This window comes from Astatotilapia calliptera, chromosome 8 (assembly GCF_964374335.1).
Source record: "Astatotilapia calliptera chromosome 8, fAstCal68.1, whole genome shotgun sequence".
Taxonomy (NCBI): domain Eukaryota; kingdom Metazoa; phylum Chordata; class Actinopteri; order Cichliformes; family Cichlidae; genus Astatotilapia; species Astatotilapia calliptera.
Window position 1 is genome coordinate 28,520,225 of NC_137429.1, and position 27,430 is coordinate 28,547,654.

Below are 27,430 nucleotides of genomic sequence, written 5' to 3' on the forward strand. Positions count from 1 at the left end.
TTGTACTCGGCCCTGAAAAGCTTAGAAATATGGTATCTAAGCAGATTCTTACTCTGGATGGCATTACCTTGGCCTCCAGTAACACTGTGAGGAACCTTGGAGTCATTTGTGACCAGGATATGTCCTTCAATGCACATACTAAACAAATATGTGGGACTGCTTTCTTCCATTAGCGCAATACCTCTAAAATTAGAAATATCCTGTCTCAGAGTGACGCTGAAAAACTGCTGCAGCAAGAGTGCTGACAGGGACTGGAAAGAGAGAGCAGATTTCTCCTATATTGGCTTCCCTTCATTGGCTTCCTGTTAAATCCAGAATTGAATTCAAAATCTTATCGTAATGACCTTGTAGTACCATATCACCCCATTAGAGCACTTCACTCTTGGGCTGCAGGCTTACTTGTTGTTCCTAGAGTATTTAAAAGTAGAATGGGAGGCAGAGCCTTCAGTTTTCAGGCCCCTCTTCTGTGGAACCAGTTTCCAGTTTGGATTCAGGAAACAGACACTATCTCTACTTTTAAGATCAGGCTTAAAACTTTCCTTTTTGCTAAAGCATATAGTTAGGGCTGGACCAGGTGACCCTGAATCTTCCCCTAGTTATGCTGCAATAGACGTAGGCTGCTGAGGGATGATGCATTGATTATTTCTTCTTCAGTCAGTATGTGTTAATAGACCTCTCTGCATTAAATAACACTTGTTATTAATCTCTGTCTCTCTTCCACAGCATGTCCCTTGTCCTTTCTTCCTTCTTTCACCCCAACTGGTTGAGGCTGCCCCTCCCTGAGCCTGGTTGAGCCTTAAGTTTCTTCCTGTTAAAAGGGAGTTTTTCCTTCCCACTGTCGCCAAAGTGCTTGCTCATAGGGGGTCATATGATTGTTGGGTTTTGTCTCTGTATGTATTATTATAGGGTCTACCTTACAATATAAAGTCCCTTGAGGCGACTGTTGTTGTGATTTGGTGCTATATAAATAAGAATGAAATTGAATTTAAAATTAATCTGTGTGCCACATGGGCACACAACCAATCTGTGGGAGCTAGAATTCTGACTGTAATCGATTAAATACTTATTTCACTCAAAGCCAAGCAAATCAATTCATTTGATATTTGATGCAATATTTGTGTTTTTGTTTTGGTTATTGGTGTTCTCCATTATAATGAAAAAAAAACCATAAAATCTAGAGATTGTTGTTTGTTTGATTTTTCCATGAGTGATTAAACTCAAAAATTCAGCAGGGAATCAAATATGATTTTATTATAACTAATGTGATAACAAAACTTTTTTTTTTTATTTACACATCGAGGCACAGAACATGAAGCTAAATAAAGTATCCTCAATGAAAAGATATTTCCTTGATGTCCCCAGGTGTTGTTTTCATGAATCCTTAATGTTAGTGTATAGGACAAAAAATGTATTTTCATGTAAAAAAAAAAAGAAAAAAAGTAAATAAAAATATTTAATCAGTAATACTAATGACTTCTAGTGGGGCTAATTCCTTTTCTTCTTTTTGTGTGCAGACTACTCTCACCTTCTTGTTGTTAATTGTTCTAACTAGTGGTTTGCACCTTGATGTAATTTCTATTCATAAAGGCATCTCTTGATGTAAGATTTGATGATATCTTGACTTGGTTAGATGTCATGAAGCTTTTTTTCTTAAAATAAATAGTAATTAATAAAATAATTGAACAATAATTTTCCTGTTTGTCTAAATTAACTTCAGCAGTCAGTGGTCATATATTGACCCCATAAAATCAAAGTTTACTGAAACGACCTTCACATTTAAGTGAAATTTATCTGTGTGCTAATATTAGCTGACACATTTCAATATAGAATTAAAATGAAAAAACAAGTTAAAACAAAAAAAGTTCTGAAAACATTCACATTTTAGAAACATGGTTTATTAATAGAGATGTGGGATCAATATAAAATCATAAATCGTAAATAAACCCAGCTGGATTTCCATATCAAAAATATTAAGCAGTTGCTACAAGTCATCTTAAGCAAAGTTTTTTTTATAAACATGTTTCAACAATAAAGGCACTTGCCCAACTCTTTTCAATCAACATTAGTGTGTATTGCAGTACACCACTTAATGAAATTAAAGAAAGAAAATCAAATTAAAGGAATGCAGAGGTGTTGACAAAGGTCAGGTCAAAGTGAGAACTTGCGTGCCCTGTGCAGGAGATGTGACATAGAAAGTCGCAGTCCCACTGTATTTCTCCTGTAGAGGAAAAAGGAGAAACACACACAGAGACACAGTATGCACAGTGGGTAAAACTACATAAAACAACAATTATACATATTTTTTGCAACCTTATCTGAGAACATTAATAAGAAGTGTGTGAGAAGCACTTTTAAAAATCACTTTCGCTGACAGTAGTAAGTAAAAACTAAAGTTCACCCCATGAAAGTTTGCGGGGTGGTCAAGTGGAAACAGCCAGATTTTGTGTTTCAGCTACACACCTGTCATCATTACTCTGGATTAAACTATTGTACCTCCTACCATTTTACTACTTACATAAAACGTTTTAATTAGTTAATATTTTAAGTAAGTAAAATGTATCTATATAGCACTTTTCATAGATAAAAATCACAAATTGCTAACAATAAAACCAATAAAACAATGAATTGAAAAAGATAAATCAACAAATTAATTTAAAGCTCTTCTCTATAGAAATATCTTCAGCTGCTTTTTAAAAGAGTCAATAGACGCTGCACAGTGTACAGACAGTGGAAGAGAATTCCACGGCCTCGGTGCCACTGCCCGAAAAGCCCCATGTGTTTTGAACCAGTACGTGGGACCAACAGCAACCTCCGACCCCAAGACCTACGTACTTGGGAAGAAGCATGAGGTTTCAACAGGTCAGAGATATACTGGGGGGCTTCATCATGTAGAGCCCTAAAATCTAAAACAAAATTTTTAAAATGAAACCTAAAATTTAACAGCAACCAATGAAGAGAAGTCAAAACTGCAATAATGTGCGATATCTTGCTAGTGCCAGTTAAAAGTCCTGCCTGAGCATTCTGAACAGTTGAAGGCGATCCAAAACTGATTTACTGAAACAAGTCAAAAGTCCGTTATAGTAATCCAAACGAGAAGAGATAAAAGCATGAATAATCATGTCAAGTTCCGCCTTTGACACCAGTAGTCTGAGTTTGGAAATGTTTCTTAGATCATAAAACAGTTCTGAACCAGTTGTTTGTAGTGATTCTCAAGTGACATTTAACTGTCAAATATAATGCCAAAATTTCTGAGACATGATTGAACAAAAACTGATATGCTGCTTAATTTCTGAAATCATATTGTCAGGAGCAATAATCAAAGTTCCTGTTTTATCTGTATTTACAGTGGCTTGCAAAAGTATTCGGCCCCCTTGAACTTTTCCACATTTTGTCACATTACAGCCACAAACATGAATCAATTTTATTGGAATTCCACGTGAAAGACCAACACAAAGTGGTGCACACGTGAGAAGTGGAACAAAAATCATTCATGATTCCAAACATTTTTTTACAAATAAATAACTGCAAAGTGGGGTGTGCGTAATTATTCAGCCCCCTGAGTCAATACTTTGTCGAACCAGCTTTTGCTGCAGTTCCAGCTGCCAGTCTTTTAGGGTCTGTCTCTACCAGCTTTGCACATCTACAGACTGAAATCTTTGCCCATTCTTCTTTGCAAAACAGCTCCAGCTCAGTCAGATTAGATGGACAGCGTTTGTGAACAGCAGTTTTCAGATCTTGCCACAGATTCTGGATTGGATTTAGATCTGGACTTTGACTGGGCCATTCTAACACATGGATATGTTTTGTTTTAAACCGTTCCATTGTTGCCCTGGCTTTATGTTCAGGGTCGTTGTCCTGCTGGAAGGTGAACCTCCGCCCCAGTCTCAAGTCTTTTGCAGACTTTTGCAATCTTTCTTCCAAGACTGCCCTGTATTTGGCTCCATCCATCTTCCCATCAACTCTGACCAGCTTCCCTGTCCTGCTGAAGAGAAGCCCCCCCAGAGCATGATGCTGCCACCACCATATCTGACAGTGGGGATGGTGTGTTCAGAGTGATGTGCAGTGTTAGTTTTCCGCCACACATAGCGTTTTGCATTTTGGTCTCATCTGACCAGAGCAGCTTCTTCCACATGTTTGCTGTGTCCCCCACATGGCTTGTGGCAAACTGCAAACGGGACTTCTTATGGTTTTCTGTTAACAATGGCTTTCTTCTTGCCACTCTTCCATAAAGGCCAACTTTGTGCAGTGCACGACTAATAGTTGTCCTGTGGACAGATTCCCCCACCTGAGCTGTAGATCTCTGCAGCTCGTCCAGAGTCACCATGGGCCTCTTGGCTGCATTTCTGATCAGCGCCCTCCTTGTTCGGCCTGTGAGTTTATGTGGACGGCCTTGTCTTGGTAGGTTTACAGTTGTGCCATACTCCTTCCATTTCTGAATGATGGCTTGAACAGTGCTCCGTGGATGTTCAAGGCTTGGGAAACCTTTTTGTAGCCTAAGCCTGCTTTAAATTTCTCAATAACTTTATCCCTGACCTGTCTGGTGTGTTCTTTGGACTTCATGGTGTTGTTGCTCCCAGTATTCTCTTAGTACGTACCCGGGTATTTTTGAAAACGCAGATTTGTCTATGCGTTTGCACCTTTCGTCCACACCTAAACGGCGTTTTCGGTGACTGAAAACGGAGATTTTTAAAAACTCGGGCCAGGGTGGATATTTTTGAAAACTCAGTTTTTGCATTTACATGTGGACGAGAAGAACGGAGAAAACGCAGAAAACGCAGCGTCAAAGGTGTGCGCCTTTTTTGATGTCACACTGTGCGCCACGTTATTGTTTCGGTGAAATGAATTTCTACAATACTGTTACTGTTAATTGTTCTCTCTGCAGTGTTTAAATGCTTACACATACACACAGTTACTGTCCCTCCACACATACGACTCGGTTCTGCTTCTATGCCCCATCCTTGTTTACTATTTCCCACCGAGGCTTCTAGACTTCTGATTGGCCAACATTTCTACACGGTAAGGAATATATCGCCACCTGCTGCTTTGGCATGTTCCTAGCAGCGTTTTCCTTCATTTCTGCGTTTACATGTGGACGGGATTATTTTTTAAAACGGAAAATTTCCGTTTTCAAAAATACCCGTGTACGTGTGGACGTAGCCTTAGACAACCTCTGAGGTCGTCACACAGCAGCTGTATTTGTACTGACATTAGATTACACACAGGTGCACTCTATTTAGTCATTAGCACTCATCAGGCAATGTCTATGGGCGACTGACTGCACTCAGACCAAAGGGGGCTGAATAATTACACACACCCCACTTTGCAGTTATTTATTTGTAAAAAATGTTTGGAATCATGTATGATTTTCGTTCCACCTCTCACATGTGCACCACTTTGTGTTGGTCTTTCACGTGGAATTCCAATAAAACTGATTCATGTTTGTGGCTGTAATGTGACAAAATGTGGGAAAGTTCAAGGGGGCCGAATACTTTTGCAAGCCACTGTAACAGAAGGTAGTTGTTTAGCCATTGTTTGATTTCTGACAGACAATTATTTAAACAAGACAATTTATAAAACTCAGAAGCTTTGAAAGAACAGTATAACTGAATGTCACCAGCGTAGAGATGAACAGAAATAACGTTTGACAATTTGGCCTTGAGGGAGTATATTAAGCAAATAGAGAATCAGACCCAAAACAGATTGCTGAGGTCCCCATAAGGCAGAGCTGATATTTCAGACAAAACTTGATTCATACAGACACTAAAAGATCTCTCAGATAGATACGACATGAACCATTTTAAAACAACACCAGTAATCCCAAGTCCTTAAGCCTATTTATCATGATACTGTGATCAACAGTATCAAAAGCAGAGGTGAGATCCAATATAAACAGAACTGTGTACTCTCCAGAGTCTGCTGCCATCAAAACATCACTATACACTTTAAGTAAAGTGGTTTCAGTGGAGTGCGATTTGTTGAAATCAGACTGGAAAATGTCCAGAACATTATTTTTCTACAAAAAGTAGTTAAGTTATTCGGCTATTGTTTTGTCTAAGACGGGTCGGCAACCTGCGGCTCTAGTCCTCATACTGCGGCTCCATGTGGTTTGGGAAAATAAATTAGAAGTATTTAGCTGAAGTGTATTTCATTTATGTTAGTTCTTTTTTAACTTTTAGTTTTAAATTGGAAGATTATTGTGATATTGAAATATAAAAATAAAATTAAATTCTACTATTATTTTTTCATCGCTCGTGGAAGCCGGTATACCCGCCGAAAACAAACACCGCTCACGCCTCACAGATGACAGCTGTTAAGCTGCCTCCGTAAAGCTGAAAGTGACTTTGTACAGCCCCGATTTGCAGACGCTGTGCACAAAGGTTCGGGAGCAGAAGTCCCATTGTAAACATATCACGGCAGACCCGACAATGTTTCCATGAACATGCTTTTCAGCATCTCTTTATTGACCACTTTTCACACACGGTTGCTGTACGCATACAGCCGGCTGTAGCTTTTCAGCTCGCAGCCCGACACACACCACCAACAACACAACAGCATAGATGGCACAGACGTTAAGGCAGCGAGGCGTGATTGCGGGTGCCGCTCAGGTGTGTCCGCCTCCCCTGCAGCAGCACTGCAGGCCACGCCCCGCCACACACATTAACCAGGTAAAATACATATTTAGGCAGAATTTTGCAAATATCTATTTTTCATTTTTTAGCAGCATAGTGCTTATTTCCCCAATTATTTTTTAAAAGTCAGGTCAAGGCTCCAAAAGCCCAAAGGCGATATAAGGGTAGCGGCTCACAACAGATTTTGTTTGCTACATGGATCATTCTAGTTCAGCTGGGTGTCTTTCCTTTTGTTATATTAGGCATAGAGGTAAAGCATAAAGGTAAAAAAAACCCCAGTATATACAGTGTTATCTTCATTTTAGATGTCACAAAGTATTTGCGGCTCCCAGTGTTTTCTTTTGCGTGGAAACCGGGTCCAAATGGCTCTTTGGGTCTTAAAGGTTGCTGACCCCTGGCCTACTTGTTGTTCCTAGAGTATTTAAAAGTAGAATGGGAGGCAGAGCCTTCAGTTTTCAGGCCCCTCTTCTGTGGAACCAGCTTCCAGTTTGGATTCAGGAGACAGACACTATCTCTACTTTCAAGATTAGGCTTCAAACTTTCCTTTTTGCTAAAGCATATAGTTAGGGCTGGACCAGGTGACCCTGAATCCTCCCTTAGTTATGCTGCAATAGATGTAGGCTGCCGGGGGATTCCCATGATGCATTGAGTTTTTCCTTTCCAGTCACCTTTCTCACTCACTATGTGTTAACAGACCTCTCTGCATTGAATCATATCTGTTATTAACCTCTGTCTCTCTTCCACAGCATGTCTTTATCCTGTCTTCCTTCTCTCACCCCAACCGGTCGCAGCAGATGGCCGCCCCTCCCTGAGCCTGGTTCTGCCAGAGGTTTCTTCCTGTTAAAAGTGAGTTTTTCCTTCCCACTGTCGCCAAAGTGCTTGCTCATAGGGGGTCATATGATTGTTGGGTTTTTCTCTGTATCTATGAAGCGCCTTGAGGCGACTTTTGTTGTGATTTGGCGCTATATAAATAAAATTGAATTGAATTGAAGACCATTATGAAAAGGACAGCGAGGGAACAGTTTACCCTGCCCAGGATAGGGTTACCGGGGCCCCGCCCTGGAGCCAGGCCCGGGGAGGGTGCCCGAGGGCGAGCGTCTGGTGGCCGGGCCTTAGTCCATGGGGCCCGGCCGGGCACAGCCCGAAGAGGAGACATGGGCCCATCCTCCCGCAGGCCCACCACCCGCAGGAGGCGCCATAGGGGTCGGGTGCATTGTGTGCCGGGTGGCGGCCAGGAGTGGAGGCCCTGGCGGACTGACCCCCGGCTGCCAAGACTGGTAATAGGGACATGGAATGTCACCTCTCTGGTGGGGAAGGAGCCTGAGTTAGTGCGTGAGGTTGAGAGGTACCGGCTAGATATAGTCGGGCTCACCTCTACGCATGGCTTGGGCTCTGGAACCAGTCTCCTGGAGAGGGGCTGGACTCTGTCTCAGTCTGGAGTTGCCCCTGGTGAGAGGCGGCGGGCTGGGGTGGGTATTCTAATATCCCCTCGGCTTGCTGCCGGTACGTTGGGGTTTTTCCCGGTGGACGAGAGGGTTTGTTCCCTGCGCCTTAGGGTCGGGGAACGGGTCCTGACTGTCATCTGCGCTTATGCGCCGAGTGGCAGTTCAGAGTACCCAGCCTTCTTAGAGTCCCTGGGGGGGGGGTGCTGGAGGGTGCTCCACCTGGAGACTCTGTTGTCCTACTGGGAGACTTCAATGCTCACGTGGGTAACAACAGCGAGACCTGGAGGGGCGTGATTGGGAGGAACGGCCTCCCTGATCTGAACCCGAGCGGTGCTTTGTTATTGGACTTCTGTGCTAATCACAGTTTGGCCATAACGAACACCCTGTTCGAACATAAGAGTGTCCATAAGTGCACGTGGCACCAGGACGCTCTAGGCCGTAGGTCGATGATCGATTTTGTAATCGTATCAGCAGACCTGCGACCATATGTTCTGGACACTCGGGTAAAGAGAGGGGCTGAGCTGTCAACTGATCACCACCTGGTGGTGAGTTGGATCAGGTGGCGGGGGAGGACGCTGGACAGACCTGGTGCACCTAAACACGTAGTGAGGGTGTGCTGGGAACGTCTAGCAGAGGCCCCAGTCCGCGAGATCTTCAACGCACACCTCCGGCAGAGCTTCAACAGCATTCCGAGGGAGACTGGGGACATTGAGTCCGAATGGACCATGTTCAGCGTCTCCATTGCCGAAGCTGCTGCATTGAGCTGCGGCCGCAAGGTGGTTGGTGCCTGCCGTGGTGGTAATCCCCGAACCAAATGGTGGACACCAGAGGTGAAGGGAGCCACCAGGCTGAAGAAGGAGTCCTATCGGGCTTGGTTAGCCTGTGGGACTCCGGAGGCAGCCGACAGGTATCGACAGGCCAAGCGGAATGCGGCTCGGGCAGTGGCTGAAGCAAAAACTCGGGTGTGGGAGGAGTTCGGAGAGGCCATGGAAAAAGACTTTCGGACTGCCTCGAAGAGATTCTGGCAAACCGTCAGACGTCTCAGGAGGGGAAAGCGGTGCTCTACCTGCACTGTGTATAGTGCTGGCGGAGCGCTGCTGACGTCGACTGAGAAAATTGTCAGGCGGTGGAAGGAATACTTCGAGGACCTCCTTAATCCCACTGACACGTCTTCCGAGGAGGAAGCAGAGTCTGGGGATGAGGGGAATGACCCGCCAATTTCCGGGGGCGAGGTCACTGAGGCAGTTAAACAACTCCTTGGTGGCAGAGCCCCTGGTGTTGATGAGGTCCGCCCCGAGTTCCTGAAGGCTCTGGACGTTGTAGGGCTGTCCTGGTTGACACGCCTCTGCAATGTTGCGTGGAGATCAGGGGCAGTACCTGTGGACTGGCAGACCGGGGTGGTGGTCCCCATCTTTAAGAAGGGGGACCGGAGGGTGTGTTCCAACTACAGGGGGATCACACTCCTCAGCCTCCCTGGGAAAGTCTATGCCAGGGTGCTGGAAAGGAGAGTTCGTCCGTTAGTCGAACCTCGGATACAGGAGGAACAATGCGGTTTTCGTCCTGGTCGCGGAACACTGGACCAGCTCTTTATCCTCTCCAGGATACTTGAGGGTGCATGGGAGTTTGCCCAACCAGTCTACATGTGTTTTGTGGACTTGGAGAAGGCATTCGACCGTGTCCCTCGGGGTGTCCTGTGGGAGGTGTTGCGGGAATATGGGGTGTCTGGCCCATTGCTACGGGCCATTCGATCCCTATACAACCGTTGCAAGAGCTTGGTTCGCATTGCCGGCAATAAGTCGGACTCGTTCCCGGTGGGTGATGGGCTCCGCCAGGGCTGCCCTTTGTCTCCGATTCTGTTCATAATTTTTATGGACAGAATTTCTAGGCGCAGCCAAGTGGCGGAGGGCTTTCGCTTTGGTGGCCTCAGAATCTCATCTCTGATTTTTGCAGATGATGTGGTTCTGTTGGCTTCATCGGGTGAGGGCCTCCAGCTCGCACTGGAACGGTTCGCAGCCGAGTGTGAAGCAGCGGGAATGAGGATCAGCACCTCCAAATCTGAGGCCATGGTTCTCAGCCGGAAAAGGGTGGAGTGCCCACTCCGGGTCGGGGATGAGTTCCTGCCCCAAGTGGAGGAGTTCAAGTATCTCGGGGTCTTGTTCGCGAGTGATGGGAGAAGGGAGCCGGAGATCGACAGACGGATTGGGGCTGCAGCTACAGTAATGCAGACGCTGCACCGGTCCGTCGTGGTGAAGAGGGAGCTGAGTGTAAAAGCGAAGCTCTCAATTTACCGGTCGATCTACGTCCCTACCCTCACCTATGGCCACGAGCTGTGGGTAGTGACCGAAAGAACGAGATCGCGGATGCAAGCGGCAGAAATGAGCTTCCTCCGAAGGGTGGCTGGCCTCTCCCTTAGAGATAGGGTGAGAAGTTCGGCCATCCGGGAGGGGCTCAGAGTAGAGCAGCTGCTGCTCCACATCGAAAGGAGCCAGCTGAGGTGGTTCGGGCATCTGACAAGGATGCCCCCTGGGCGCCTCCTGGGTGAGGTGTTCCAGGCATGTCCCACCGGGAGGAGGCCCCGGGGCAGACCCAGGACACGCTGGAGAGATTATATCTCTCGGCTGGCCTGGGAACGCCTTGGTATTCCCCCGGATAAGCTGGAGGAGGTGGCTGGGGAGAGGGAGGTCTGGGCCTCTTTGCTTAGGCTGCTGCCCCCGCGACCCGTCCCCGGATAAAGCGGATGAAGATGGATGGATGGATGGATGGATGAATTGAATTAAGATCTTTGATACAAATGTTAATTTTGATATTGGCCTGTAAATGTTTGGAAGAGATAAAATCTAAAACATATATAATATATGCAGCTAGATAGCATAGTGGTAGGACTACATGCCTTTGTAGGCCTACACGCCTTTGGAACAGGAGTCGCAAGTTTGATTCCCACCTGGGGGGTCTTTATCCAGTAAGGGTTCCTAGGCTAGACCCCCACATATTAAAATGGTAAATGGTAAATGGCCTGCATTTGTATAGCGCTTTTCTAGTCCGTAAGGATCCCAAAGCGCTTCACACTACATTCAGTCATTCACCCATTCACACACACATTCACACACTGGCGATGGCAAGCTACATTGTAGCCACAGCTGCCCTGGGGCGCACTGACAGAGGCGAGGCTGCCGGACACTGGCGCCACCGGGCCCTCTGACCACCACCAGTAGGCAAACACGGGGTTAGTATCTTGCCCAAGGATATTTGCCATGCAGCCAGGATGCAGCCTGGGATCGAACCACCGACCTTCTGATTAGTGGATGACCTGCTCTGCCACCTGAGCTACAGCCACCCCTATTAAACCAAACCATCCAGATTGACAGCAAAACAACTAGAAGCTCAGTGTTCCAACTGTTTGGAAAAAGGAACTGCTCTCACGGTGTTGTACCTCGTCAATCACGAGGTACAACACAAATGCTATGGCAAGGGGGAGCCAGAACGACAGGTAAAGGGAAAAATTATATCGCCCACCCAAGATTGGGTACCAATGGAAGAAGGATCATTGACTGCGAGAGGTACTGACCACAGCCGGTTACCAAGATACTACGAGAGAGGATCTACCAGCTGATGTGAATGTAGCACTACAGACAATACCTACCGTGACCATTACCAGCTGATCTACACTAAAGCAGCAGTGATTAGTGAGATGCTTGGCTACAAGATGAACAACAGCAAAGAGCAGTACCCTCCATGGAGAAGGCCAAGATCAAGGTAGCACGAAGGGAGGTTAGCCAACTATCGGAGCTGCAGAAAGATGCAAGAAGTACAATAGAAGGTAGACTCACAGCCTTGGCCAGCCACTTGAAGAGGTACACCAGAGAGTTCGAAGGCAGGAGAATAAACTATACAGAACCGTCCAAGGTGTACTCTCAGTGGCAGGGGAACAATATAAGAACAGCACCACAAAGGCTGGAGACAGAGCAATACTGGAAGAATAGATGGGAGAACCCAACCCATAACAGCAATGCTCAGTGGCTAGTGGATCTAAGAGCACACCACAGCAACTCCCTGAACAGGGTCCAGTAACCATCACAGTGGCAGACACCCAAAAAAGTGTCTCCAGTATAAAGAGCTGGACAGCACCAGGCCTCGACATGGTTCACGCCTATTGGCTAAAGAAGCTCACTGCACAGTCCATGAATGTCTGTCAACACAAATGAACCAGCTGCTAGTCGATGAGAGATGGCTAACCGAATGCTGGACAGTCCTGATCCCCAAAGAAATAACATTTCTAATGAAACATCCATAGGACAGACACATCAATCTCAAAACCTTTTTTGGCAAAAAATTAAAGAGTACTCTTATGAAATGTTCAATTATTATTTAAACATGTGTTCCATGGCTGCCAGTGGCTGCATTTAGGCTGTGGAGATAAACCATGAATACTTGTAAAGCAGTGTTGGGGAGTAACTGATAATCTGTACCGGCGTTCCGTATTTAAAATACATAATATAAGTAACTGTATTCCATTACAGTTACTGTTTAAAGTTTGTTTTTGTTATTTCTGGAGTTGTTGTGTTACCCCCTCCTGCCCTCGAGGAGGCATAACACAAGTGGGGGCTCGTCCGGGATCTATTTTCCGGAGCTGTAGACAACTCTGGCGTTTGGTACAATGTTACTGCCTTGTATTTAATTATGGATTTTGACTTACAAGATTTCATTTGTGCGCCGAGTTCTTAGAAGTTTGACTTACAGTGGGGCAAAAAAGTATTTAGTCAGCCACCGATTGTGCAAGTTCCCCCACTTAAAATGATGACAGAGGTCAGTAATTTGCACCAGAGGTACACTTCAACTGTGAGAGACAGAATGTGAAAAAAAAAATCCATGAATTCACATGGTAGGATTTGTAAAGAATTTATTCGTAAATTAGGGTGGAAAATAAGTATTTGGTCACCTCAAACAAGGAAAATCTCTGGCTCTCACAGACCTGTAACGTCTTCTGTAAGAAGCTTTTCTGTCCCCCACTCGTTACCTGTATGAATGGCACCTGTTTGAACTCATCATCTGTATAAAAGACACCTGTCCACAGCCTCAAACAGTCAGACTCCAAACTCCGCCATGGCCAAGACCAAAGAGCTTTCAAAGGACACCAGGAAAAGTATTGTAGACCTGCACCAGACTGGGAAGAGTGAATCTACAATAGGCAAGCAGCCTGGTGTGAAAAAATCAACTGTGGGAGCAATCATCAGAAAATGGAAGACATACAAGACCACTGATAATCTCCCTTGATCTGGGGCTCCACGCAAGATCTCATCCCGTGGGGTCAAAATGATCATGAGAACAGTGAGCAAAGATCCCAGAACCACACGGGGGGACCTGGTGAATGACCTGCAGAGAGCTGGGACCAAAGTAACAAAGGTCACCATCAGTAACACACTACAACGGCAGGGAATCAAATCCCGCAGTGCCAGACATGTTCCGCTGCTGAAGCCAGTGCATGTCCAGGCCCGTCTGAAGTTTGCCAGAGAGCACATGGATGATACAGCAGAGGATTGAGAGAATGTCATATGGTCAGATGAAACCAAAGTAGAACTTTTTGGTATAAACTCAACTCGTCGTGTTTGGAGGAAGAAGAATACTGAGTTGCATCCCAAGAACACCATACCTACTGTGAAGCATGGGGGTGGAAACATCATGCTATGGGGCTGTTTTTCTGCCAAGGGGATGGGACGACTGATCCGTGTTAAGGACAGAATGAATGGGGCCATGTATCGTGAGATTTTGAGCCAAAACCTCCTTCCATCAGTGAGAACTTTGAAGATGAAACCAGGCTGGGTCTTCCAACATGACAAGGATCCAAAACACACCGCCCGGGCAACAAAGGAGTGGCTCCGTAAGAAGCATTTGAAAGTCCTGGAGTGGCCTAGCCAGTCTCCAGACCTCAACCCCATAGAAAATCTGTGGCGGGAGTTGAAAGTCCGTGTTGCTCGGCAACAGCCCCAAAACATCATTGCTCTCGAGAAGATCTGCATGGAGGAATGGGCCAAAATACCAGCTACTGTGTGTGCAAACCTGGTAAAGACCTATAGTAAACGTTTGACCTCTGTTATTGCCAACAAAGGTTATGTTACAAAGTATTGAGTTGTATTTTTGTTATTGACATTCTGTCTCTCACAGTTGAAGTGTACCTCTGGTGCAAATTACTGACCTCGGTCATCATTTTAGATGGGGGAACTTGCACAATCGGTGGCTGACTAAATACTTTTTTGCCCCACTGTATGTCATAAAGGGAGCAAGCACGTAAGGCTGAGTTCGACCTCAAACTTCAGATACGTCAGCTTGAAATTGAAGCTGAGAAGGAGGTAAAGTTAAAACAGCTAGAGGTGGAAGCTATGAGGCTCAACTTTAATGCTTTGAAAGGATTGCAACAGCACTGGAATGGCCAAAAGAAATGTGGGCTGTGCTACTGCAATGCAAGCTAGTGGGCAAAGCACTGGAGCTTGTGTCATCTCTCTCTATCAAAAATAGCATGAAATACAATGTACTGAAGAGTCCATCTTTCGTGCTTATGAACTTGTACCTGAGGCCTACCAACAAAAGTTCAGGAATCACAAGAAGTCTAATGGTCAAACATATGTAGAGTTTGCACGTGAGAAGGCAGTTCTTTTTGACAAGTGGTGCACAGCAAGTGAAGTGAAGAAAGACTTTGAAGCTCTTCGTCAGTTAATCCTATTGGAAGATTTTAAGAATCTGCTGATGAGTTCATTTTAACCCATAAAAATGTGTTTGCATCATCCCCTCGTTCAGATAAGGTTTTGATCACACGCTCACCAAAGCCTGATCTTGGTCAGCCTGAAGCCAGAGCTAAGCAACCATTACTTTCCCGTGAGGTACCTGAATGCTTCTATTGCCATAAAAAAGGTCATGTCATTGCTGATTGCCTTGCACTAAAAAAAAATAAGACTACACCGCCGCAACCCAAGGGCGTGGGTTTGATTCAAAATGTGTCGCCTCCCAGAACCCAAACATCTCAACGTGAAATAGATCCTTGTTTCAAACCTTTTATCACACAGGGTTGTGTTTCTTTAACAGGTGATACTGTTGACGACCAGCCTGTAACAATACTGAGAGACACGGGTGGTTCGCAGTCTATCGTTCGAGAGGGTATTTTGCCTTTGTCTGTTGAGTCATCCTGTCAGTCAAGTGTTGTGGTGTTGTAGGTGTTGTAGGACCTTTACAAAAATCAAAGTCAGGGAACCAATACATCCTATCAATGATGTGTGCTTCTACTAGGTTTCCCGAATCAGTGCCCCTTTTGAAGGATCACCGCTCCTGTCATCAGTAAAGCTCTGGTAGGGTTCTTCTCAGTGTTTGGTCTTCCAAAGGTAGTCCAGACTGATCAGGGAACCAACTTTAAGTCTAGAACCTTTGCTCAGGCATTAAAAGCATTAGGAGTAGAGCACATTACATCAAGCTCCTACCATCCTGAAAGTCAGGGAGCACTTCACCAGATATTAAAGTCCATGCTCTGCAAATACTGTCTGGAGACAGGAAAGAACTGGGATGAGGGTATACCATTCTTATTGTTCGCTTCTCGTGAAGCAGTGCAAGAGTCCCTAGGCTTTAGTCCTGCAGAGCTTGAATTTGGACATGAAGTTAGAGGACCATTGCACATCCTTAAAGAACAGCTAGTTGTTCCAACTAAAACACTAAAGAGCATCCCTGAGTACATGGCTAAAATTAGAAAGCGCCTTAAATCAGCTTGCGCTATTGCCAGGGACACCTTAACTGCTAGGCAGCTAAGGATGAAAAAACACTATGATCGGAGAGCAGTTGCTTGTCAGTTTAAACCTGGTGATCAGGTTCTAGTTCTGCTCCCCATTCTGGGCTCTTCTCTGAAAACAAGGTTTTCTGGCTCGTACGTTGTGGAAAGGAAACTCAGTGAGACCAATTATGTTGTTCAAACTCCTGATCGTCGTCGCAAGACTAGAGTATGCCACATTAACATGATGAAACATTATCTTTCTAGAGAGAATAGAGAGAATGAAGATGATCCCCTCACTCCGCACAAGGTTAAGTCTAGCTCCCCTATAGCATGCGTAGCTTCAGATATAGCCAATGAAAGCAGTGAGGAAGATGCGGTCCTGCGCAAAGATGTGTCACAGGGGACGAGACTAAGTAATAGTGAGATTCTGTCTGACTTGTCCCACTATTTGTCTCACCTGTCACTTAATCAGGTTGAAGACATTCAGAACCTGATTGTGTCCTTCCGGTGTATGTTTGGGGATGTTCCTACCCAGACGAGTTTGATATCCCATGACATTTTTCTTACCAGTCCTGCACCCATTAAACAGCGTGCATACAGAGTCAATCCCATCAAAAGAGAAGTTGTGAAGTAGAGTATCTTGTTAGAAATGGACTTGCAATACCCAGTTGTAGCCCCTGGAGTTCCCCATGTTTGTTGGACATTAAAGCTGATGGGAGTCCACGGTTCTGTACGGACTTCCGCCAAGTGAATGCTGTGACAGTTCCTGACATGTATTCCTCGTCTCTCGTCGATAATTGCATTGATGACATTGGACCTGCCACATTTATGACTAAACTGGATATGTTGAAAGGTTATTGGCAGATTCCTTTAACCAAAAAGGTTTTAGCCAACCATTCAAGTTGGAGGTTGATGCTAGCGTGGTTGGGGTAGGTAGGTAGGTAGGACTTGATCACCCTGTGTGCTACTTCTCAAAGAAGTTCACTCATCCTCAGAGAAGGTCTTTTACAATCGAACAAGAAACTCTTGCCGTTCTGTTGGCTCTGCAACATTTTGAGGTTTATCTTGGATTAAGTGTGGAACCCATAAAAGTCTTTACAGACCTTTTTTGTTTTTCTAGGGTAAGAGCTCAGCTAAGTTTTGGTTTTGTCTTTTTGGGAACAACCTAACTGTCCCTTTCTCCCCCACATTTGTTGTATGAATTTGGGTTATTGTTTATGTGAGAAAGCTGCCATTAAACTTGCTTTTGTTATTACACTTGTACCGAGTTTCTGGAGTTGTTGTGTTACCCCCTCCTGCCCTCGAGGAGGCGTAACAAGGTGATTATTATAATACAATTACTTTGTTGAAATTAATGGATTACAAGGTGGTCTTTTCCTGTTTCATATGTTATGCTGTCCCCTCTCTGATTTTGGTAGTTCCACACATTGCCGGAAACCCAAACAAAACACGAAATTAGAGTCCTATTAATGCTGGTGGCATCAGTTACACAATGGATCCGAAGCCAGCACAACAGAGCCAGCAGTGCATGAACAGGAATGCATTTCTTACTTGGAAATTCTGACACCACTTCATATTTAAAGAGGAAACGGATGGGTGAAATCTGACAATTCAATGCAAACTGTTTGGCAGCAACCAAGTTGCACTCAAAAGACTCCACCCCCAACCTAAAAAAACATCTGGAAGGAAGTTCTTTTTAAAAAACGAACGTTAGCCTACTGCAACTACCTTGTGTTAATTGTGGTAGCTATCTGGGTTATGTGCCACTTCAGTATCTTTGATGTACTATCGCTGTGTGACTGTTACAATTGATGAATAGCATTAACAACCTGCTAGCTGCAAATAATCGTGCAGTTCTGAAAGCAGTCGATGAACTAACCTGAGATAATGCCAGCTATCAATGTTAACTCGGTGGCGAGTAGCCTTCAGTAATAATATTAAATCACACAGCAATAGTACATTCATGTAGTTGTAAAAAGCATGACAATATATTAAAAGCATTCAGAATACGTTACTCTCATTGAGTAACTTAACGGAATACGTTACAAACTAGATTTGGGGGCATGTATTCTGTAATCTGTAGTGGAATACATTTTAAAAGTAACCTTCCCAACACTGTTGTAAAGTGAGTCACAATATATGTCACACATTTAGCCGGGTGACTAACAGTGAATATTATCATTCCTTGGTGTGTGCTCTAGTACTACTCACACTGCACTACTTTTAAAAACAGTTGCCATTTTTAAACAGAGCCCAAACTAAAATTTGAAGTTGTATCCTCAATATCAGAATTTCCACAAAAAAGTACATTTTATTTACCATTTTATTAATAAAGCACATTTTGCATTATTTTTAGTAAACTCTATGATAGCAAAAGAACCACAGATAATGACCTCCTAGTCATAATGTGTCAGTAAATCTAACTCCATGTCATAGAGAATTCATTGCTTCAAATTTAACTCCAGGACTAGTAAAGGCTATCTCATCTTATCCTATAGTTTATTATCTTGGTATGTTCTGGTTTTCCTAGTCACTTTCATCCAGTGCTCACGACTTCACAAGACGAAGTGAAGTGCAGTTAAGAATATCTGCAGGGTCAGGAGAGACTAGATCAACCTTGAACCCCTCAGCAAGTGATATCTTCAACAGCTCCTCCAAAAAGCCTTGCATGTCTGTGATTTCACAGTGACTGTAGTGCATGTTCATCATGTCATCCGACCACGTGACCTCAGGGCTAGACAAAGTTAGACCCCTGTATTGCTGCTTGTCATACTGTTCCTGTGGGAGTTCATCAGGCTTTGGCACCCATTCCAGTTTCAGTCTGTTCTGCCTCGGACGACATAGGTGAGGGCTGTTGAGACCCTGGGGTGTCCTGTAGGAGAAGCGCTCACAAAGCAAACCTAGAAATGCCCTCCAGGTACAAAAGAGGTCGACTGTGAACGCTCGTACAGAGCATGTGCGGAGTTCATAGTTTTCAGGCCCATGGCGCAAGTTAAAATGGAGAACACGGACCTGAAATAAGAGGGAAGAACATACTGACTACATATCCCCCAGAGTATACACAAACAAAGAACCGGTTGTTCCATGGCTACACATGCAAACAGGTGCACAAACACAACCTCTGTGTATGTCTTGTATATACACAAAACACTAGCTGTGATGGTTTATTGGGAAAAGTTATTTGATTAAAAAAACCTTTGCACACCTGAATGAGGAACAGATAGAGTCTAACTAGAAGCAGAACAGAACCAAACACAGCCTATCCCTCAACATGACTGTACTCTCTGCTCATATTTCATTCATATTAAATAATTAGTTAATTTTTTGTTAAGCCATAATTTACCAAATTGCTATGCAATTTGAATGTGGTATGATATTATGCACCTGTTCTTGACTAACTTATGAAATCGATTAAAACATAACAGTTGTCCAAAAGCATAAATAACACCTGTCATCATACTTACACTATTTATTAATTCATATTATTTATAGGGTATTTCCTTTTTTCTCGCTCATACATATGTAGGTGATGACCTGCTGCACAGTTCTGAGGAGATTGTTTTTAATTTTAAACGTTTACAGATTTCACTTTGACTACAACTGTCACATTGAAACTTCTGTCAATATCATCACTGATTAATGGCATAAACATTTGGAAAGTACTAATCATACCCACTATCCTATAACTGGATGATTGAAACTTCGGTGTTGGCTAGTTTTGTTTATTAGGTTAACTTCTTCACTAAAACACTATTTGATACCAGAGCTTTACAAGAAATGGGTCACCTCCATCATATCTGTATGAGCTAAATTAACAATCAAAATGCAATTAAGATGTTAGGCAACATCATTTTCTCATAAATTGTAAAAAAAAAAAAAAAGTACAGTCGTAGCGTAAAAAAAAAATGTACAGTTGCAATAACTATTGCTACCACAATAGTTATTGCAACTAATTTAATGCACTTCACCAATACTATGACTGTCCATCATTATATGCAGTAAATATGTGAGGGTATTCGGGGGTTTGGGAAATGCACCTTCTTTCTTTCTTTACTGTGCAAAAGTCTTCGGTCAATCCTCATTTCTTTATATTTTGCTTCCAATGACTCATTTCTTAAAGAAGTCTTCAGAAACAGATCTTTCTGAAGGTCTTTCAAAGTTTTTTGTTTTGTTTTTTTTAATAGGAATATATTTTGTGTTTAAGCCACTTAGAAAAATGGAGCAGCCTGTTGAAAACAAAACAAAACAAACGCACACAACATGAAACTATCTGACCAGTTTCTTTTGTTGAATATCAGATAAATGGTGATAATAACAGAGTTCGAAAGGCATAAAATTGTTTTTTTTGTTTTTGTTTTTTTACCCATAAGGCAATTCCACACAGCTCTTCACTAGAAACTTGGCATAGCTTGGCAAGGTGTGGTTCTTAAAGGACAAGAGAGGAAGGCGCAGATTACACAAGAACTGTATTCAAAAAAATCAATGGCAACAAGTCAAGCCAAATCTGACATTCTTGGTTCAAACTGTTACAACGTTTGAGGGAAGGCAAGAGTGAACAGTGAATAAAACAGGAGGTTCTAACACAGTTTGAGGCTGCATTTCAGCCAGTGGTGCTGTAATATATTTTCCGAGCAAAATATAAAGAAATTGTTGCCCAAGACTTGCACAGTACTGTATATAGAGTGCAATCAACCAGAAACTGCCTTTTGTGTCATTTAGCATTTATGGAAAAAATTACAAATTTGGAGGCTATAGGAAATAAATGGTCATTTTAACAAATAATTTGGGACAGTGCCTGCTTTACCATTTCCTAAAAAGCAGAAACACTTCTGACTGAGTCAGGATTCACTAAAGAGGTGCAGTAACAAGGTTTTTTTTGGCTAGCCTTACTGCATATGCACTTGTAGGACTTTTTCTTTCGGTGTGCAAACTTCAAGAAGGCATTTTACTGATGTTTGAGCCATTATTAAATGTGCAGACACTGTCCACACATGTTTGCTGAGGTCAAATTGAGAAAATAATATAATGTCTCGTTTTTTATATTTATTATCTTTGTACTACTTTTGAAAAACAAAGGTTATGGACTTTAAATAATTTGCAAACCATTTTGTCCTGTTTCTATTTTTCTGCACTTAAAAACAAACTGTTTGGCTTGTAGTTAGTGGTCAAGAGTAAACATGATCGACTAACCTAATAAAACAAACCTATTATGAGCAGATGAACAGTCTAGCTAACCTCATCACACGTACCTTGGAGTCGACTTTTACTATCATGATGGCTCCTAGCGGCCCACCTCTAAGGCCCAGAGGCACCGATACCTCATAGTGACGAATCTCCTCCAGCAGACCGGGTATCTGGAAGAAATCTGCCTCTCTCCTGAGCAGTGCGAGTTCAGTGAAGCCATCTGGCAGATCCAAAGAGCCAGAGCGCAGGTAATTCAGAATGTAGCGAAACACTTTACCGTCACGGTCTATGAAAATGTTGCCGCAGCTGTCCCTAAGCATAGGAACTTGTCCGGTGAACATGGTGCCTAGCATCGAGTCACGGCAGCGAGTTAAAGTGTCTAAGGTTGTTGTATAGACTTCTCCACCGACGTTCAAGCACACAGGGTCCTTAAGAGAGTTCTTCATGCTGTCATCTGAAGAGTTGAGATCCAGCATCCTGTAGGTGAAGCTGTGCTTTTTATACCTGTGAAGTCAGTGTTGCTTTTGTGAGGACAAGAATTATGCCCTGTTCAGGAATGTCGAGGACTGTGGAAGATTCAAGTATTTCTTTTGTTTCCCCACAAAGCCTTTATTCCTTTGACAGTCAGCAAGCCACAGTAGTGTCCTGGATACAGCCAAGTTCGGAGAGATACAAGAAAATCTGCCAAATCTGATTCAGAAACTGAAGATAAAACTGCCGTTTCAAAATATGGAAAAAGGCTGCTGTTCTTTTTCTTCTCACTGCTGCTTCAAAGTCAAAGTGACATCTTTATAGATGCCGGCATTTCCAATGATAATCTGCGGCCGAAAACTTTTATTGATGCATCTCTTATAAGATCCTGAATTGTGTCAACCAGCAGCAGGCCTACCGGGTAACCAGAGTAGCATGCCAATGACTGGACTCTTGGCTCCGTCTCAATGAAACTTGCTTTTATTCTCAGCTCTCACCCACTGTCTCTGACTCTCACACACTGGAGATGTCTGAGCAAGACACAGGGGACTGGGGATTTGTCTGTAATGTCCTCTTAAAGTGATAGCTCACTGAAAGGTGTTTTTATCCACTGTTAACAAATGAACAATGCCCCACACATTTTTCTTCTCATACACTGTCAGGAATGCTAAGATTTACCAGAAAAGAGAATAAAAACAGAAAAATAGAGTTACCTACCGAAAAACAAACAAAGCAAAAAACTGATTTTGTTCCTATGAAAAATACAATTGCTGAAAGGAAATGCTAATAAATTATTCCCTTCTTTGGAGCGCACGATCAGGTGTCAAACAAAACAAAAAAATGGCCCCTTGAGGATGATCCCAAAAGCAAGTCAGTCTCCGTAGACTCTCACGTCAAAATGCCCAGAAAAGATTAGCATGTTTAAAGCCTGGCACAAACAAACTATTTTGGTTTCCATGGACAGTTTCCCCCTTTATAACAATTGTACAGGGTCCTGTACTGTGAGCAACATCTTTCTGTAATCTAAGTTTACTTAGCCTGATATCTGCAGTGAAGACACGTGGTCACACAAACATAGCTCTCACTTTGTTAACCCAGGGTTTCACTTGGATGTTTTCACACGAAAGAGGCGGTGTTGGTAGTATCTGCTCAGTCACAACTATAGATAAGTGTAATGGCAGCAGAGCGGATAATTTTACAACGATAAAACTACACTATGAAATATGAAGAGGTTAAATACATAATACAGATGCTACAGACAGCATATGAGAGGAAAAGCACTGCATGAATGCATGATTACTTTATGTGTTCTGGCACATAAGACTGGAAAACAGCTACTACGTGTATTAATAAAATTTAGCGTATGTGAAGAAGAGATGGCAAAAATGCTGACTGTGTCAGACCCTGCACCCTATACATTAGCAGTGTTTGTGGGGCCAACAACTACACACACACACACACCTATACTGTAGTGGTCATTAACGTAGCCAGTAATGGACTGTTCATACACCACTGTACACTATATGTCGATGAGCCATAAACCCTCATAGAATGGCATAATTTAATATGTTGTGCAAAAGTCTTGAGCCACCACTCATTTGTTTAAATTTAGATATCTATTTAAATATTTATTATCTCTTTATATATCTGTGAAGGCAAACATGTTGCAAAATGCAAGAGCCTGCATAATAAAAAGTGAGAATGTGTAAAAAAAATTTTAATGTAACTTGTGGGGACCAGGATTTTGGTCCCCACAAGTTAGGCTAGCTCCCCAGTGCCAGCTCAGATAACAGTTGTTGTTTCAACACACATTGCTACCACTGCTGTATCCTCTACAAACTGTCTTGTGTAGATGACTTAGTGAAACAATTAATTCAACCGTCTTGTGACACAACATACATCCTCTATATTGCACAAGGCTGTAACCATCAATAACTTTGCATCTGTCCATTACCAGCTATTTCATTTTGTACAAATCCACTCTTCTAAGTTTGTGTGGTTTTTCTGTCTGACCAGATGCAGCTTTCTGCACCATCTTGTACTTATCACCACACTGTGTTTATGTGCTAAAAGAGAAATTTCCTTCCTTGTTACTAAAATAGATTCTGAAGTATGATTTCACTAACTCAGATGGTGCAGCAACTGTGGCAGTTTGTCTTGAAACAACAGCTGTAACGTCCACATTTTGACTTTTTTCTCAAAACAGATGTTCGACTTTAATCTTGAAATTTCAACTTTATTCTCAAAATTATGAATTTAGTTTTTCTTAATGTGGCCCTAACTAGATTTCTCTGTGGATTTGTATATTTAAAAAAATGCTACAGTTAATTCTAAGTTTTCAAACAAAATTTAATGATGGCTTAAAACTTTTGCCCCTATAATAAAACTTCAGACCAGGTATGACCATCAGGTTGCTCCAAGTCACGTTTAGCTTAGCACACTTTTAAAACAGCTAACCTAGCTCCATCACAAGGTTAGCTTTTACTGAACTGTTATATTTGGAATTGTACTTTCTACAGATTTTATTTAATTGCATTTCATCTTAATTTCTAACATGTAAGTTTGTTTTTATTTTTAATTTGCAACAAATATTTCTTCAAAGTGATCATTAAAGCACTCCTGATCCTGACTGATTAAATCCACACAGAACTCAAATATACACACATATTGTGTAGTATATCACGGGGCATAAAAAAAGCCTTGGATTTTTAAATCTATATATGCCATTAGATAAGTTTGTACTGAAAAGCTTATCACTGACCAATAACAGTGTCTCCTAAGTGTTTGTTTTAAGGTTACGAGCTTTACTGAATATGTAGTTATTTGATTCTACTGGTCGTGGTCATCCTGATAACCACGACTACATGCTACATCTTTATACATGTGTGTGTGTTAACCTGTATGTGGTGTATGGTCCTGTCAATGGCCTCAGTGAGTAGCAAAGTCACAGTGCATCCACCGAATCCTCCTCCTGTCATCCGGCTGCCGAAGACGCCCTCCACTTCCATGGCTGCAGACACCAGCTCATCTAGCTCCCTGCAGCTCACCTCGTACAGATCTCTGCCACAGGGACATCGAGTTACAACATGCCTGACAGTGACCTATACAGTAACTCATTTGCTATCTGTACCTCAGACTGTTGTGGCTCTCAACCATATGTTTGCCAAACTCCTTGTATTCTCCTCTTTCTAGAGACTTAGCAGCTTGGACAGTTCTTTGGATCTCCTCAATTACATGGCGAGCTCTTCTGTAGGTAACATCATCCATCCTTCCCCTGGCCTCTGAACCGATAAACAATAAAGAGGGTTAGCTTTAACTGATGAGTTTAAAAAACCAAAAAAAATATATACAGTCATCTAAAAGTACTGAAATGCTAATAAGTGCTTTCAAATGGCAAACAAGTGGTTGAAACTTAAAGTTATGTGTGTAAAAAAAGTAAAGACAAGTCAAAGGTCAGCAAAATAGAAATGCTTAAAAAGTTCAAAGCAGTAATAAAATAAGTGAAACATTTATGAATTACTGTAGTGGTGAAAAATTTGAGTCAGGCAGAAGGCGATACCTTAGGCATGTTGAATAAACCATGTAATTTTTTTTACTTCATATTATTAAAACTCTCAGTTACCGGCTCTCATAGTACATTATTGGCAAATAATTTATTTGGCTTTTGCAATAATTTGAATTCCTACACACTGTATATAATTAATAAAAATAACCTGGACTCAGATAAATACTTTAAGACCTTGTTTGTGGGGACTGTAAGTTGTGGTTTTTAAGGCTTTCAAAGACCTGCCAATGAACTGTAAAACAGTAAGAGAAAATGGATTACAACAGGACGGAAAAAAAACATCCACACCCTCTAGGTCCTTCATCGTAGCATCCCTCAGACTGTCCTTCCCCAGAATGGAGGCAGCCGTCTCACATTGCCTGCGTCTTATGGGATACTCACTGCAACTCAGAGAGTGCCTTACATTGGAGTTGGTGATGAGAATGACCAGGCCTGGATCTGTCAGAGGAACAGGGGTGGCCTCCAGCGATCTGTCAAACACATTTTTTTTTCTTTTTAATTTTAATGAAAATATAGTAACAATGTCTATCTTGTGTAACCAAAGACCATCACTCACTAGATGCTTGTACTACCTGCAGTCAATGAGCAATGCATGGCCCTCCTTGCCAAGAACAGATACAAACTGATCCATAATGCCACAGGGTACATCAGCATGAGTGTGTTCAGCCTGCTGACAGGCTAATGCTTTGGACACCTGGTTTCCATCATCTATGAGAAAAAGAAAAGTAAAGAGTAGATCAAACGGCTCCAACACCATCGGCCTGTTAGTGAAATCAATAAGCATCGGCTGTCAGTACGAGTATGGTTAGACGTTAAGAGCGCTCAAACACTCTAACCATATCTTGGAATACATTTTGTTTTAGCATGAAAGCTGTTATTGCCAGGCCACCATCACTCTAACAAAGAGTGAACAGCAATGGCCCCATCAAAATGTGCCACGTGAGACTGAAAACAAACACACGTGTTGAAACAAGCAGGTAGCAGAGAGGTGATGAGAGGTCAGGACTGTATATCACTTATTCCTTAAGTGAATCTGAAGGCATTTACTACTTGAGAAGTCTTCTTTTGGCATAATGACTTAAATACTACTGGGTAGCTTTATCAAGAATAATACAGCATCATATATCGGCAGATTATTCTAAAATCTGAACGAAATCAAAACAATAAGTAAAATAAATGGTAGAGTATAATAACTGCAAGGACTAAATGTAGTGGAATAGAATAAGAAAGCAGTATAACGCAGAAATACTTGAATTAAGTATTCAGTCACTGCCATGTCCTCTAATATGACTCTAACCTGGCTTGAGTTGCTGCAGGAAGGTGTAAAAGGCCACCTCTAGAGAGGCAGAGCTGGACAGTCCTCCACCCAGGGGGACACTGGTGGCTATCACTGCCCTGAAACCTGGGACTGGAGAAGCTAAAACACAAGACACATAAAAAGTAGACTTTTTGGATTTGTTTTTTAAATTTTGATTGTGAGATTCTGCTTGACATCTGTTCTACTTCACTGTGACAGTATAATGTGTTTACAGTCTTGTTTACCCCTGTAATGGTGTATAACACCCTTTACATAGTTGGCCCAGCGGGGTAACCCTGGAGACAGTGCAGATCCATCACGAGACAGGCAGAAGTCCAATCGGTGAGGCTCGTCAGCGTCGAAGGCTGCGGTTACCACGGTAACATCCTGGCCGGATATTTCACTACCCACCACCACAGTCACTAAAGGAAGGGCCTGACAGCAAATGCACAAGGAAGTGCTTAGTTTTGTCTTTAGTCTTTGTGTCAAGAAGAAATTTCTTTCCAGAAGTTATTTAAAAAAGAAGAGAAAAATCACTGCTGCACTATTCTTACTATTACTAGCATAAAATCCGTTTGTTAAAATCACATCTTTGTCTGTTTTCGACATGAAAGTGATAATGCAAGACTCAGTTCAACAGATGAAGCTTTCTATTGAGTGGCAGTGTGGAACTGATACCATTGGAAGCACGAGTCCCTGGTTGTAGTCGGTGTGCTCTCCTATTAGGTTCACTCTTCCAGGCGCGCACACCGCCACTCGAGCAGGCTCCTCACCGAACATCTGTCCGTACAGTCGCCGGGCCTCCGAAACAAGCTCGGACACACTCGGAAAGCAACTAGCCATGTAGCAGATTTCTTTAAAGGGTTCAACAAAAATGATGAGCTGGCAGTGTCAACAGACAGGCGAAGTGCTCGAGCAATCATGTGACGCGTCCTTCTGCTTTTTCTTCTTCTTCTTTATCATTTATTGGCGGTTGTCAAACAGCAAAATGGTAAATTACCGCCACTAACTGGTGTAGAGTGTGCCCTGAAATATTAAAAAAAAAACCTACAAAAAATCCTTCCAAACAAATTAGTCTGTCTTAAAAAAAAC

At 42.8% G+C, this 27,430-nt stretch overlaps 2 protein-coding genes across 2 annotated transcripts; both read right to left on the bottom strand.

The window, feature by feature from the left end:
* Positions 1-1,873: 1,873 nt before the first annotated feature.
* Positions 1,874-27,311, bottom strand: galk1 (galactokinase 1). The gene is made up of 8 exons (XM_026177579.2): positions 27,017-27,311; positions 26,584-26,773; positions 26,339-26,458; positions 25,614-25,749; positions 25,330-25,511; positions 24,607-24,757; positions 24,374-24,536; positions 1,874-2,218 (listed from the first exon to the last, which is right to left on the bottom strand). Exons 1-8 carry the CDS (start codon positions 27,179-27,181, stop codon positions 2,144-2,146), a joined length of 1,182 nt encoding a protein of 393 aa, XP_026033364.1. The 5' UTR covers positions 27,182-27,311; the 3' UTR covers positions 1,874-2,143.
* On the bottom strand, positions 18,113-21,626 carry LOC113027782 (BTB/POZ domain-containing protein KCTD21). Its single transcript, XM_026177581.2, has 2 exons — positions 21,071-21,626; positions 18,113-18,833 (listed from the first exon to the last, which is right to left on the bottom strand). The coding sequence occupies exons 1-2, from the start codon at positions 21,479-21,481 to the stop codon at positions 18,369-18,371; spliced, it is 876 nt and encodes a 291-aa protein (XP_026033366.1). The 5' UTR covers positions 21,482-21,626; the 3' UTR covers positions 18,113-18,368.
* Positions 27,312-27,430: the final 119 nt, after the last annotated feature.

What these genes read in the sequence shown, in the direction of transcription:
- LOC113027782 (XM_026177581.2), bottom strand. Translation starts at nt 21,481, where the DNA reads ATGCTGGATCTCAACTCTTCAGATGACAGCATGAAGAACTCTCTTAAG. An exon ending in TAGTAAAAGTCGACTCCAAG is followed by an intron (nt 18,834 to 21,070) that starts GTACGTGTGATG and finishes CTCTTATTTCAG; the next exon opens with GTCCGTGTTCTCCATTTTAA.
- galk1 (XM_026177579.2), bottom strand. Translation starts at nt 27,181, where the DNA reads ATGGCTAGTTGCTTTCCGAGTGTGTCCGAGCTTGTTTCGGAGGCCCGG. An exon ending in TGTTATACACCATTACAGGG is followed by an intron (nt 26,459 to 26,583) that starts GTAAACAAGACT and finishes CTTGTGTTTTAG; the next exon opens with CTTCTCCAGTCCCAGGTTTC. An exon ending in GGACCATACACCACATACAG is followed by an intron (nt 2,219 to 24,373) that starts GTTAACACACAC and finishes TTTCCTCTACAG; the next exon opens with GAGAAATACAGTGGGACTGC.